This window comes from Heterodontus francisci, chromosome 36 (genome assembly GCF_036365525.1).
Source record: "Heterodontus francisci isolate sHetFra1 chromosome 36, sHetFra1.hap1, whole genome shotgun sequence".
NCBI lineage: Eukaryota > Metazoa > Chordata > Chondrichthyes > Heterodontiformes > Heterodontidae > Heterodontus > Heterodontus francisci.
The window spans coordinates 13,058,720-13,072,320 of NC_090406.1; the positions used below are offsets into that span (position 1 = coordinate 13,058,720).

At 42.2% G+C, this 13,601-nt stretch overlaps 1 protein-coding gene across 3 annotated transcripts; it reads right to left on the reverse strand.

Annotated features, from left to right (window-relative positions):
* Positions 1-3,863: 3,863 nt before the first annotated feature.
* Positions 3,864-13,380, reverse strand: c36h19orf25 (chromosome 36 C19orf25 homolog). Of its 3 annotated transcripts, none has more exons than XM_068016186.1 (3): positions 13,338-13,380; positions 11,603-11,746; positions 3,864-4,669 (listed from the first exon to the last, which is right to left on the reverse strand). In XM_068016186.1, exons 2-3 carry the CDS (start codon positions 11,736-11,738, stop codon positions 4,467-4,469), a joined length of 339 nt encoding a protein of 112 aa, XP_067872287.1. In that variant the 5' UTR covers positions 11,739-11,746; positions 13,338-13,380; the 3' UTR covers positions 3,864-4,466. The 3 variants fall into 3 exon arrangements, with proteins under 3 accessions (XP_067872287.1, XP_067872288.1, XP_067872289.1); XM_068016187.1 differs by lacking the exon at positions 13,338-13,380 and adding an exon at positions 12,744-13,322; XM_068016188.1 differs by lacking the exon at positions 13,338-13,380 and adding an exon at positions 12,665-12,688.
* Positions 13,381-13,601: the final 221 nt, after the last annotated feature.

Consider the following 13,601-nt stretch of genomic DNA (forward strand, 5'->3'; position numbering starts at 1 on the left):
CCATTTATTGCAATGTCTACAGTGTGTGCAACTTCAACAATTGAAAAGAATATTTAACATTCTGCAATGGACAGTTTCTTCACATGTCTGTATGTATATGAGTAGATGTTTCACAGAAACCTTTGTACAGTGTTGATAAATTTAAATAATGTGCATCCCCCACTAAATTCTTGATGCATGTTGTAAACCTTGCGTCACTACAATGAGAAAACGTAATGTTGAATTATAGTGCACTTGCGTGGTTCTTTTTCCTATTAAAGAAGAAAGCAAAACCTGTGATCTTTGAACAGTTACTTGCAACATTTGGCCCAATGTAAACAACGATTTACATTCATTTAACACTGGGTAATGCAATAAAACATCGGGTTCGATTCTGGGTACTGCCTGTGCGGAGTTTGCAAGTTCTCCCTGTGACTGCGTGGGTTTTCGCCGGGTGCTCCGGTTTCCTCCCACAGCCAAAGACTTGCAGGTTGATAGGTAAATTAGCCATTATAAATTGCCCCTAGTATAGGTAGGTAGTAGGGGAATTGAGGGAAGGTGGGGATGTGAGAGGGTAATGGGAATAATGTAGGATTAGTATAAATGGGTGGTTGATGGTCGGCACAGACTCGGTGGGCCGAAGGGCCTGTTTCAGTGCTGTATCTCTAAATAAATAAATAAACATACTTGATAGGGGTAGGAAAGGGAGAAGTAGATGAAATCAAACATAGGACAGGATGACGAAATGCAATGGGGGAGTTAGGAGGAGACTGAAAGCAGAGTCAAAAAGATTGGTTTTGAGAGGTTATTTAAAAAGGGGTGGGAGGGGAAGGGGTTTGGACAGGGAATTTTAAAAGGAATACAGGCAAGGTAGCTGAGTGCCCAGCCACTGAGGATGGGGTAAGGATGAGGAATGGAGGAATAGCATAAATCAGAGGACTGAAGGGTGCAAGAGAGGATATACTGGAAGAGTTTGCAGAGATCAGAGGAGGCTATGGGGGGATTTAAAGAAGGTGGAGGATTTTAAATTTAATGCATCAGTAGAGATAGGGACCTAGTGTAGGTCGCAAAGTCGGTTGGTTATGGCTGAGTGATTCTGAGGTCAGGACAGGAATACATGGTATGGAAGGTCTAGTAAGGGAGACAAATATCGGGGGTGAGTGCATTCTCTTTAACATAGTACCATTTGAACCCAAATGGATTATTGGTCAGAAAGGTCATATCTAGCTCACTAACAAGGACAATGTGCATATGTTTTGTTAATTTCTTTGAGTTTTACAGAATTAACTTAAAAGTAAACTGTATGACAAATGTTTACTTTGCTCGTTCATTAATTGCTTGTGCTGAATGTAGCCAAAGCATCTCCAGCAATGTTTTCTCTTGCAGCTCCCTCGTAATTACTTTCAGAGTCCCCCAATGAACTATCTTGGCCTCGTCATCTTCCATCTGCATGCTATCCCTTATAAACATATCCAGCAGAAAGGAAGATGGTTGTGGTTGTTGGAGGCCAATCATCTTAGTCCTAGGACATCACAGCAGAAGTTCCTCAAGGTAATGTCCTAGGCCCAACCATCTTCAGCTGCTTCATCAATGATCTTTCCTCCATCATAAGGTCAGAAGTTCTCTGATGATTGTACAGTGTTCAGTACCATTTGCAATTCCTCTGATAACAAAGCAGGCCTTGTGCACATGCAGCAAGAACTGGACAACATTCAGGCTTGGGCTGACAAGTGGCAAGTAATATTCATGCCACACAAGTGCCAGGCAATGACCATCTCCAATAAGACAGGATCTAACCATCTCCCCTTAATATTCAATGGCATTACAATGCTGGGGGTCACCGTTGACTAGAAATGTAACTGGACTAGCCACATAAATACAGTGGCTACAAGAGCGGGTCAGAGACTGGGTATTCTGTGGTAACTAACTCAACTCCTGACTACCCAAAGTCTTTCCACCATCTACAAGGCACAGTCGGGAGTGTGATGGAATACTCCCCACTTGCCTGAAAGGGTGCAGCTCCAACAACACTCAAGAATCTCAATACCATCCAGGACAAAGCAGCCTGCTTTATCAGCACCACATCCACCACCTTTAACATTCACTCCCTCCAACCACCAGCCCTGTGGCAGCAGTGTGTACCATCTACAAGACTCATTGCAGCAATTCACCAAGGCTTCTTCAGCAGCACCTTCCAAACCCACAACCTCTACTACCTAGAAGGACAAGGGCCGCAGGTGCATGGGAACATCCCACCTCCAAGTCACATACCATCCTGACTTAGAAATAAATTACCACTCCTTCAGTCACTGGCTCAAAATCTTGGAACTCCTAAACAGCACTGTGGGTATACCTGCACCACATGGACTGAGCAAGTCAAGAAGGCAGCTCACCACCACCACTTTCTTCTTCAAAGGCAATTAGGGGTGGGCAATAAATGCTGGCCCTTCTAGTGACACCCATATCGGAACATAGGAGGAGTAGGCCATTCAGCCCATTGAGCCTGCCCCACCATTCACTATGATCATGGCTGATCATCTACTTCAATGCCTTTTCCCCACACTATCCTCATATCCCCTTATGTCATTTGTAATTAGAAATCTGTCAATCTCTTCTTAAACATACTCAATGATGGAGGTTCCACAGCCCTCTGGGGTAGAGAATTCCAAAGATTCCCAACCCTCTGAGTAAAGAAATTTCTCCTCATCTCTGTCCTAAGTGGCTTCTCTCTTATTATGAAATTGTGTCCCCTGGTTCTCGACTCCCCAACCAGGGGAAATATCTTACCTGCAACTACCCTGTTAAGTATTTTGTAGGTTTCATTGAGATCACCTCTCATTCTTTGAAACTCTAGAGAAAATCCCATGAATGAATAAAAAAAGGGGGCTAACTTCCACATTTATGCTTTGAACATTCAGCTCTCTCTCTCCAACACCACTTTGACCCATCCACTCTGTTTTGTCAGACTGCATGTCTGACCTCCATCCAGTCTTGGATGCGCTGTAATTTCCTCTGACAAAACATTGGAAAGACCAAAGCCATCATCTTTGGCCCCCACCATAAATTCATTGTTATCCCTCCCAGCCACTGTCTCAGGCTAAATCAGATTGTTTGCAACCTCTTATTCTATTTGATGGAGCTCAGTTTTAATCCCAAGTCCTCTCCATTCACAAGAACCATCTGCATCCACCTTTGCAACATTAATGACCTCTGCCCCTAGCTCAGCGATTTGCTGCTGAAACCTACATCCATGGCTTTGTTGCCTCCAGGCTCAACTATTCTACAACTTTCCTAGCTGGTCTCCCATTCTTCACCTGTTCTGCATCAAGTGCCACTTACTCATCAGCCTATCCTCATTAACCTACATTGGCTCCCAGTCTCCCAAATCCTCAAATTCAAAATAATCATCCTTGTAGATAAATCTGTTCATGGCCTCACTTCTTCCTCTCTCTACAGCCTTCTTCAAAACGACAACCATCCCCTGAGGTCTCCGTTCCTCATTGTGCATTCACCACCACACCCCTCCCCCTGCCACTTCACATATGTATATTTGACCTTGTCATATTAAAGTATTGATAAGCCTGCCTCTCAGAAGATTGGAGATGGAATCATGGCAGCACCGGCGAGATTACAGCACGCAGTTTATATATCAAAAGATTCATTGATTCAGTCTCTGGGTTATGCTATCATACTATTAGATATTGGGCAGTAAAGATAAACCTTGAAATTGAAAGGAATATGGGATCTGTTTAGGGAAAGACCAATGATGCTTGAGGGAATATTTATTGTGGGTCTGAAATTTCTAACAGTAATCTGGATCTGGTTCCTTCTCTGCTTGTTCACTCAGCCACGCATGTTATTTGTTTAAAGTAACAAAGCATAAATTTGAAACAGTGTCATTTATTAAACATAGATGTATATCACCACAGGTAACAACTCTTGACTCTCTGACACTCCGATATTTATTTGCTTTATTTCACATGATCTTTCATTTGCGTAACGCCGGTTTACTGATTGATTTCTTTCTTGGTTTTAAGCTAACCAACAATCTTTCACTGAAGAATCTGGAGTTGTAGTTAAGCCCATTAATGTATCTTAGAACTGGTGGAATTTTCTCTGTCGCTATATTAACATACACTGGGAGGACTCTGCGCCCCTTCTCAATGTAATGCTGCAAGTTCCACTCAGAGACTCTGCGACACCAGGCGCTGTCCAGGGAACTTTGGGATAAGATAATGATGGTGATTTTACTTTTCTGGATAACACTGGTTACTTCTGTTATCATCAGTCTTCCAGCCACTTGGTCCCGGTGCTCCACAAATCCTTTATAGCCATGTTGATCCAGCATCTCAGAAATATGTAAGGCCACCTCTTCATCCGCTTCACAAAACCAGAGGGAGAAGTCATACTCAAACTTCGAACAAAGTCCAATTGAAGTGGCTGCTTTAACTTCCATCAGTTAGAATGTAATCCTAATTATAATTTGTTTAGTTTTGAAAATTCTTATCTTTAATTTCAGAAATACTTATATCAAGCTGTTCCCCTGCTTTCTTCAATTCCTCACATTGTGACGCCAACTCGCTCAGCTCCTCTTGTAAACGTTTGTTCAGTTCAACATAGGCTTTGCTTTGCTGGTACTGAGTTTCCACATCTGCCATTGACACTTCTGCTCTTACAGGCGCCAGAAACTCTGGGAAGAAATTTTGAATGTTTTTTATTCTCATGGCTAAAATGAACATCTGACCTAAATTCTATGTCTCATTTCACAAAACATCTACTTCAAAAACACAACATTGTCCAATTATTCTCAGCTCGAGTCATTTTTAGGCTGATTTTGCTGACAATGCAACCACTAGGTGGTGCACTAATGGCACATGCGCAAATGCAGCCTCATCGACTGAAATGTCATTGTCTGCGACGTCTCAGGCAGCTGCCAGGATTAAAGATTGTGCTACAAAAACAAGAAATGCTGGATTCACTCAGCAGGTCTGGCAGCATCTGTAGAAAGAGAAGCAGAGTTAACGTTTCGGGTCAGTGACCCTTCTTCGGAAGGATTGTGCTGCTCAATTTGACAAAAAAGCGAATTGAATCAAAACCCCCTCAACCCTCAATGGCCGCAATCACCACCTCCATCCCCCCAAACAGTACCCCACTCCCTTCTGTGACTGCCTACCACCATCCCTCCGCAACAGTACCCCACAAATACCTACTATCGATGCCTCCATCCCCCCCAACAGGACTCCGCTCCCTCCCGCAATCACCACTTCTCTTCGCCCTTCCCTTCGTCACTCCGGACTGCTCGCTGCTCCATCCCGCCGTTCTCGCCCGCTCCCACCCCTCCCGCAGCTTCTCCCCACCCCCAACGGACTTGAATATTCAGGGGTACATGATTATTTTGAAAGGACAGGAAACTAGGAAAAGGTGGAGGGGTAGCTCTGTTAATTAAGGATGACATTAGTACACTAGAGAGAGGTGACCTTAGTTCTAAAAATCAAGATGTAGAATCAGTTTGGGTAGAGATAAGAAATAGTAAAGGTCGGAAGTCACTTGTGGGAGTAGTTTATAGGCCCCCTAACAGCAACCACACTGCAGGACAGGGTATATAGGAAGAAATAATGCGGGCTTGTGAGAAAGGTATGGCAATAATCATGGGATATTTTAATCTAGATTGGACGAATCAAATCGGCAAAGGTAGCCTGGAAGATGAGTTCGTGGAGTGTTTTCGGGACAGTTTCTTAGAGCAGCACGTTCCAGAGCCAACCAGAGAACAGGCTATTCTAGATCTAGCAATACGTAATGAGATAGGGTTAACTAATGACCTCATAGTAAAGGCACCCCTAAGTAGCAGTGATCACAGCAATTTTGAATTTCGCATTCAGTTTGAGGGTGAGAAGAGTGGATCTAAGACTAGTGCTTTCAACTTAAATAAAGGTAATTATGAGAGTTTGAAGACAGAGCGGGCTAAATTAAACAGGGAAAATAGGTTAAGGGATAGGTCTGTAGAGATGCAGTGACAGACATTTAAGGAGATATTTCATAACACTCAGCAAAGATACATTCCAGTGAGAAAGAAAGGGGAAGGACGCACCATCAGTGGCTAACTAAGGAAGTTAAAGCTAGTAACAAATTGAAAGAAAAAATGTACAATTCAGTGAAAAGTAGTGACAGATCAGAAGATTGGACAGAATATAAAAAACAGCCAAGAATGATTAAAAGAATGAGAGACAATAGAGTACGAGAGAAGCTAGCTAGAAATATAAAAATAGATAGCAAGAGTTTCTACAGGTATTTGAAAAAGAAAAGAACAAGTAAAGTGAGTGTTGGTCCTCTAGAGAGTGAGTCTGGGAAGTTAATAATGGAAAATAAGGAAATGGCGAAGGAATTGACCAGATTTTTTTGCGTCTGTCTTCACTGTAGAGGATACAAATAACACCCCAGAAATAATGATGAATCAAGACTTGAAAGGCAGGGAGGAACTTAAAACAATTACCATCACCAGGGAAAGGGTACGGAGAAAATTATTAGAACTAAAAGCTGACAAGTTCCCAGGTACTGATGGACTTCATCCTAGGCTCTGAAAAGAAATGGCAGCAGAGATAGTGGATGCATTGGTTTCAATTTTTCAAAATTCCCTAGATTCTGGAAAGGTCCCATCAGATTGGAAAATAGCAAATGTAACCCTGCTATTCAAGAAAGGAGAAGACAGAAAGCAGAAACTACAAGACAGTTAGCTTAACTTCTGTCATGGGAAAACGATGGAATCTATTATTAAGGAGGTTACAGCACGTCATTTAGAAAATCTGAATGCAATCAGGCAGTGTCAACATGGTTTCGTAAAAGAGAAATTGTGTTTGACTAATTTATGAGAGTTCTTTGAGGAAGTAACAAGCAATGTGAATAAAGGGGAACTTGTGGATGTGGTGCACTTGGATTTCCAGAAGGCATTTCACAAGATGCCACATCAAAAGTTACTAAACAAAGTAAGAGCCCATGGTATAGGGGGTAACATATCAGTATGGATAGAGAATTGGTTGGCCAACAGGAAACAGAGACGAGGTATAAATGGGCCATTTTCAGGTTAGCAAGCTGTAACTAGTGGGGTGCCACAGGGATCAGTGCTGGGGCCTCAACTATTTACAATCTATAATCAATGACTTGAAGGGACAGAATGTATGGTTGCTAAATTTGCTAATGAGACAAAGATAGGTAGGAGAGCAAGCTGTGAAGAGGACATAAGGTGTCTGCAAAAGGATATAGATAGGTTAAGTGAGTGGGCAAAGATTTGGCAGATGGAGTATAATGTGGGAAAGTGTGAACTTATCGACTTTGGCTGGAAAAATAAAAAAGCAACATATTATTTAAATGGAGAGAGGTTGCAGAACTCAGATGCAGAGGGATCTGGGTGTCCTACTCCATGAAACACAAAAAGTTAGTATGCAGGTAGAACAAGTGATTAAGGCAGCAAATGCAATGTTGTTATTTATTGTAAGGGGAATGGAATATAAAAGTAGAGATGTTTTGCTACAGGGCATTGGTGAGACTACATCTAGAGTATTATGTACAGTTTTGGTCTCCTACTTAAAGGATGTAATTGCATTGGAAGCAGTTCAGAGAAGGTCCACTTGACTGATTCCTGGGATGAGAGGGAAAGGCTGAACAGGTTGGGTCTATATTCACTGGAGTTTAGAAGGATGAGAGGTGGTCTTATTGAAACATACAAGATCCTGCGGGGACTTGACAGGGTGCTTGTCGAAAGGATGTTTTCCCATGGGGAAGAGACTAAGACCAGGGGCACAGTTTAAAAATAAAGGGTCTCCTATTTAAAAGAGAGATGAGGAGAAATTTTTTCTCTCAAAGGGTCGTGAGTCCGTGGAACTCTCTTCCCTGGAGAGCAGTGGAGGCAGGGTCATTGAATGTTTTTAAGGCAGAGGTAGACAGATTCTTGACAAACAAGAGAGTCAAAGGGTATCGGGGGTAGGCAGGGAAGTGGAGTTGAGTCCACAATCAGATAAGCCACGATCTTATGAAACGGCTGAGCAGGCTCGAGGGGCCCAATAGCCTACTTCTGCTCCTAGTTCGTATATACGTATGTTAGTATGGAATATTGAGAGCAGTTCTGGGCACCTCAACCTTGGAGAGAGTGCAATGTAGATTTACCAGAATGATACCTGGATTCCAAGGATTAAATTATACAAGCTAGGGCTGTATTTCCTGGAATTTATAAGGTGAAGGGGTGATTTGATCAAAGATATTAAGGGTAACAGATAGGGTAGGTAGAAAGAAATTACTTCTTTGGTTGGCGAATCTAGGATTACAGTGCAGAATCTAAAAATTACAGCCAGATCTTTCCAGAGTGAAATTAGGAAACACTTCTACAAACGGCAAATGAATGTTTAGTTTTATTTAGAGATACAGCACTGAAACAGGCCCTTCGGCCCACCGAGTCTGTGCCGACCATCAACCACCCATTTATACTAATCCTACACTAATCCCATATTCCTACCACATTCCCACCTGTCCCTATATTTCCCTACCACCTACCTATACTAGGGGCAATTTATAATGGCCAATTAACCTATCAACCTGCAAGTCTTTGGCATGTGGGAGGAAACCGGATCACCCGGAGGAAACCCATGCAGACACAGGGAGAACTTGCAAACTCCACAGGCAGTACCCAGAATTGAACCAGGGTCATTGGAGCTGTGAGGCTGCAGTGCTAACCACTGCGCCACTGTGCCGCCCCATTAATTGTAAATTATAAGTCTGCATTTGAGAGATTTTTGTAAACCAAAGGTATTTAGGGTTATGTAGCAAAGGCAGGTATACGGAGTTAGGTCGCAGATCAGCCATGATCTCACTGAATGGCAGAACAAGATTGAGGGGCTAAATGGTCTCCTCCTGTTCCTATGACTCCCTTCTCGCAAAGGTAGTTGGTTCTGCTCAGCTACAGACCTCGGCTGACAAGCGGACTAGGAGAATGACACTTGGTCATCCTCTCCATTGGTGGCTAATGACAGGAAGACCCGAAAATACAACAATATTTTTCTCAAATGGAAAATATAATGTGTAAGAAGACTGTTCAAAACCCATCTCAATAAACAGAAGTGAGAGTTAACTTGAGTTGCTTTTCTACTTAGTTAGTCATGAATTGTTTTAAGACCACGTAGTTACATTACAGAACTTTGAAATAAAAGGGAAGTTGAGTCAAAGTTAGATGATGTATAAGCTGAAGAAATTAACTCTATAAATATTCCAACTTTTTACACAATGCTGGGACAGCAAGAGCTAGTCTCCCCTTACAATTATACAGAAATCTTACCATGAATGTGTTTTAAAACAAAACATTTTTTTTTAATATTAAATTTGCAGATGGTCATAAAATGAGGAGAGCAGTCAAAATCAAAAGCAACTGAGGACCTGTAGCAGGCTTTAGAGCAATTATTTAGACAGGTAGATGCAGTTTAATACTGGAGAAATCCGAAGTGTTAAACAGGGATGAAATAGTGTACAATTTAAGCACAAAATGAATGGAACAGAATTAGCACAGGCTGAATCAGAGACTCTTGAGAATAATAGTGAATATCACCAATATCTAGACAATGTGCTGAGGCTTTTTAAAAATGTTCAACAATATAACTGGAACTTCTACTGAGATTATTCTAAGGCTCTACAATGCACAGATCACACCACATTTGAACTACTGTGCTCAGATCTAGTTGCCATGCTACAAAAAGTTGGTGTCAATTCAAGAGCAACATGAATCAAATGTAAATTGGATGACCTACGAAGAAAGGTTAAAAAAAAACTCAATCTCCATGCAGAAGTTATATGGGCGGCGCAGTGGTTAGCAACGCAGCCTCACAGCTCCAGGGACCCGGGTTCGATTCTGGGTACTGCCTGTGTGGAGTTTGCAAGTTCTCCCTGTGACCGCGTGGGTTTTCGCCGGGTGCTCCGGTTTCCTCCCACAGCCAAAGACTTGTAGGCGATAGGTAAATTGGCCATTGTAAATTGCCCCTAGTGTAGGTAGGTGGTAGGGAACATGGGATTACTGTAGGTTTAGTATACATGGGTGGTTGTTGGTCGGCACAGACTCGGTGGGCCGAAGGGCCTGTTACAGTGCTGTATTTCTAAAAAAAAAAAATCTTCACTTCAGCACAGAAAATATTAAATGACTTAAGATAATGTAACAGATATCTATCTTTTCATATAAAAATTTAGTACATTAGTCACACCTGAAAGTGGCAAAAATACATTTAAAAAAAAACAAAAGCCAAGTCTTTTCACGCTATATTTTCCCCAATTTGGAGCCTGAAATCTACACACACAATCCTGATTTACTTAACTTCCACATAAAACACATTTCCCAGTAATTGCACAGTGATGTCAACTCACATCCCCACTGCAAGTGTGAATGTGCAGGCTTTTTAAAATTTGGTTTTGTTTTTTACTTTAGTAATCAAAGTAGATGGAGCCAGTATCTCATGTGGAAATTCCCCAGAAGCTGGAAGTACTCTTCCCTGCAAGCAGGAGCCTGTGCGTTCACACACTAAGCTAATAGGGAAGCTGCAGTTTCATATTTTATATTTAAAAAGAAAATAATTTTTATGGCAGTGACTGTAATAAAGGAGAAAGTGAATTATGACAGTTTACTGCATTGGACGGGTGCAACGTTTTATAAACTACAAGCAACGTTCCCTCGAAGCTGTGCTACCATGCAGCAACCCGCAAGTCCCCACACAAGTCGCACACAATCAGCCCCTTTGAATTACCACACATGCACGGCCGTCCAAAGATTTTTTTAAAGGGGCTGCATACTTAAAGAAAATTAGAGGGAATGTTGACTGCAAGTACCTGGTGAACACAGCAGAAACAGCTTTATAACTCACTGCCAAGTCACATGGAGGGAGGGAGCATAGCTATACTGCCACTTGTGTCAAATACAATTTGATTTCAACTGCGCAGGCCTAAAATAGATAGATAATCTACAAGTTAAATGAATGACCTGACTCCTGAGTGCTCTAAAATTAATTTCATGAGACCACTTAAGCAAATGCAAAGTTGAAGCTCAGGACAAAGTCAGATTTTAAACGTAATAGGCAGTCCACTGGCGTTTTCAATATTTTTAAACCTCAAGAGAAAGCATATACTCTCACCTGTACTTTTTAACATAAAAGAACTCCCATTTATAAAGCGTATATCACAACCTTAGGACATCCCAAAGCATTTCACAGCCAATGAAGTACTTTTGAAGTGTGATCAAAGTTATAATATAGGAAATAAAGACAGCCAATTTGCACACACCAAGATCCCACAAACGCAATGTGATAATGACCAGCCACTCTGTTTTTAATGTTTGTTGAAGGATTAATATTGGCAAGGACACCAGGGAGATATCCTTATTCTTCGAAATTGAGCCGTGGGATCTTTTACATACAATCGAGTGGGCCTTGGTTTAACGTTTACAGTAATAACTGCATATTCATTTTTAAAAATTGGCCGTGTCAGTACAAGATTTAGGTTAGATTAAAAAGATTAATACAAGACAATTGATTAAAAAATAATAAACAATCAGAAACAGGAAAGAATAAAGCAACTTGTAATTTACAAGGATAAAATACAATACCCTCACAGCCTTCGGCTAATGAAGCAAACACTGGGTCAGATTGTCTGGCACTTCTGACATCTTCCAGAATCTGTTCTATAGTGGGAGGCTCAGGTCGAGTCGGCAGAATAACACGCTTCTTGTTTTTTGATGTCATACCACCCCCTCATGTGTGAATACAATGTAAAAAGATACAAACATTAATGCACATAGATTTTTGTCAAAGAGAATTGTATACAGTGACCTGCTTTATTACAATACACCTGAATGCTTCTTTCCAATCCGTTCTCCCCAACTCCCAAAGATATAACCCTACACAAAACAAAACTTCTGTAGAATAGGAATACTCCTACTGGTACTACTCAACTGGACAGCAAAATATAGAAATCAGAGACCCAACCTGTGAGAAGGCAGAATTATAATAATATAAAATTATAAATCACTAATCAGCAGTTTGATTATATGTTATTACGTACGTTAATTCATTTCCACACAGCCCTAAGAACAAAGGAATCTTGAAATAGGCATTTCAAACTTTTCTGTAGGCCCTACAAATATTGACAATGCCAGGGAGCACATTATAATTTTCAAACAGCAGTCAGCTGCCTAGAAAAAAAATCTGTGCTATCGTCACAAAAAGCATTCTACTGGCACACAGCAGCAAAATTAACATGCAGAAAAATACAGACGTTGAGTGACCTGACAGAAATCTGATGATCTTGGAGGCCTGCAGAAGCTACATAACACTTCTCTTAAAAAATAGTATGGAGCTACACTCCAAACTCCTGAAATAGAATCGTACAGAAGACAGCCATTCGGCCTATGCCAGTTCATTAAAAAAGCTGTCAATTTGGTCCCACACCTCAGCTTTTTCCCCACTATCTGCAAATTAGTCCTCTTCAAGTACACATTGAATTGCCGTTTGAAAGTTACTATGGAATCTGATTCCACCACTTTTAGTTAGTGCTTTCCAGATCATAATAAGCCTCTGTGTGAAGAAATTTCTTCTCATTTCCCCTCTAATAGTACACAGAATCACAACAGCGAAACAGGCCATTTGGCCCAACTAGTCTGTGTTGCTACCTTCAAACACTGGTCCTAATCCCTGCCAAAAGTACACACAATCTGCGAATGTATCTCTAAAAAAATCCAACTCATGCACCTTGATACAAGCCACAGGAGTTCAAAAGTTAAATGAATTGGGCTGTCCCTATTTCTCCCCGCTACTGAGCCATACAGAGCAGAAGGTCCCAGATTCAAGGGCAGCCGAGGTGACTATATAGGGGCTCCTCTGCGCAAGGGGTGGGGGCAATAACAGCAAGGGTTCACGCTCCCACCCATTACCCAGTGGTTGTTGCTGGAAAGCACAGGCGAGGAGGGCCGGCAATGGGAGAGAATAGGCTCAATTGTGATGCATCCCATGGCCGAATAACCTGGCGACATTCACGGCCTGGCATCAGCTGAATGGGTTACAAGAAGGCGCCCAGTGCTTGTACCCCAGCAAGGGATAAATTGGAGGGTGGGGAGCTGGGCTTCGCCCCCTTTGGAAGATGGGCTGCGGGTCTTGGCAACAGGGAACTAAGTGACCCAGATTCAAGCAGCTTAACGTTAGGCCGCAATCGGAGGCACCGGGGCTCCTAGGGAAGCCGGGCCGCTCTGTGCCCCGCTGGGGGCCCACTCTGATCGGATTCCCTCCCTGCCGGGGGCTGGACGAGTCAATCGGACCCAAACCCGGCTCAACTACAGCCACCCCTACCTCGCCCGCCGCCGGTCGCACTACCTCCGCCGGTCGCACAACGTCACCAATCAATCAACGGGACCTGGGCCACGCCCCTTAAAGCCAGTCTACCCTCCCACTATATTTCATTGTGCAACTTAAAATCTAAACAATGACCAAACAGAAAGATTTGCATTTCTATAGCGCCTTTCACGATCAAAGGACGTCCCAAAGTGCGTTGCAGCCAATGAAGTACTTTTCCTTTTGAAGTTTTGTGATGTGGGAAATGCAGTGGCAAATTTA

What these genes read in the sequence shown, in the direction of transcription:
- c36h19orf25 (XM_068016186.1), bottom strand. Translation starts at nt 11,738, where the DNA reads ATGACATCAAAAAACAAGAAGCGTGTTATTCTGCCGACTCGACCTGAG. An exon ending in ATTAGCCGAAGGCTGTGAGG is followed by an intron (nt 4,670 to 11,602) that starts GTATTGTATTTT and finishes ATTTCTTCCCAG; the next exon opens with AGTTTCTGGCGCCTGTAAGA.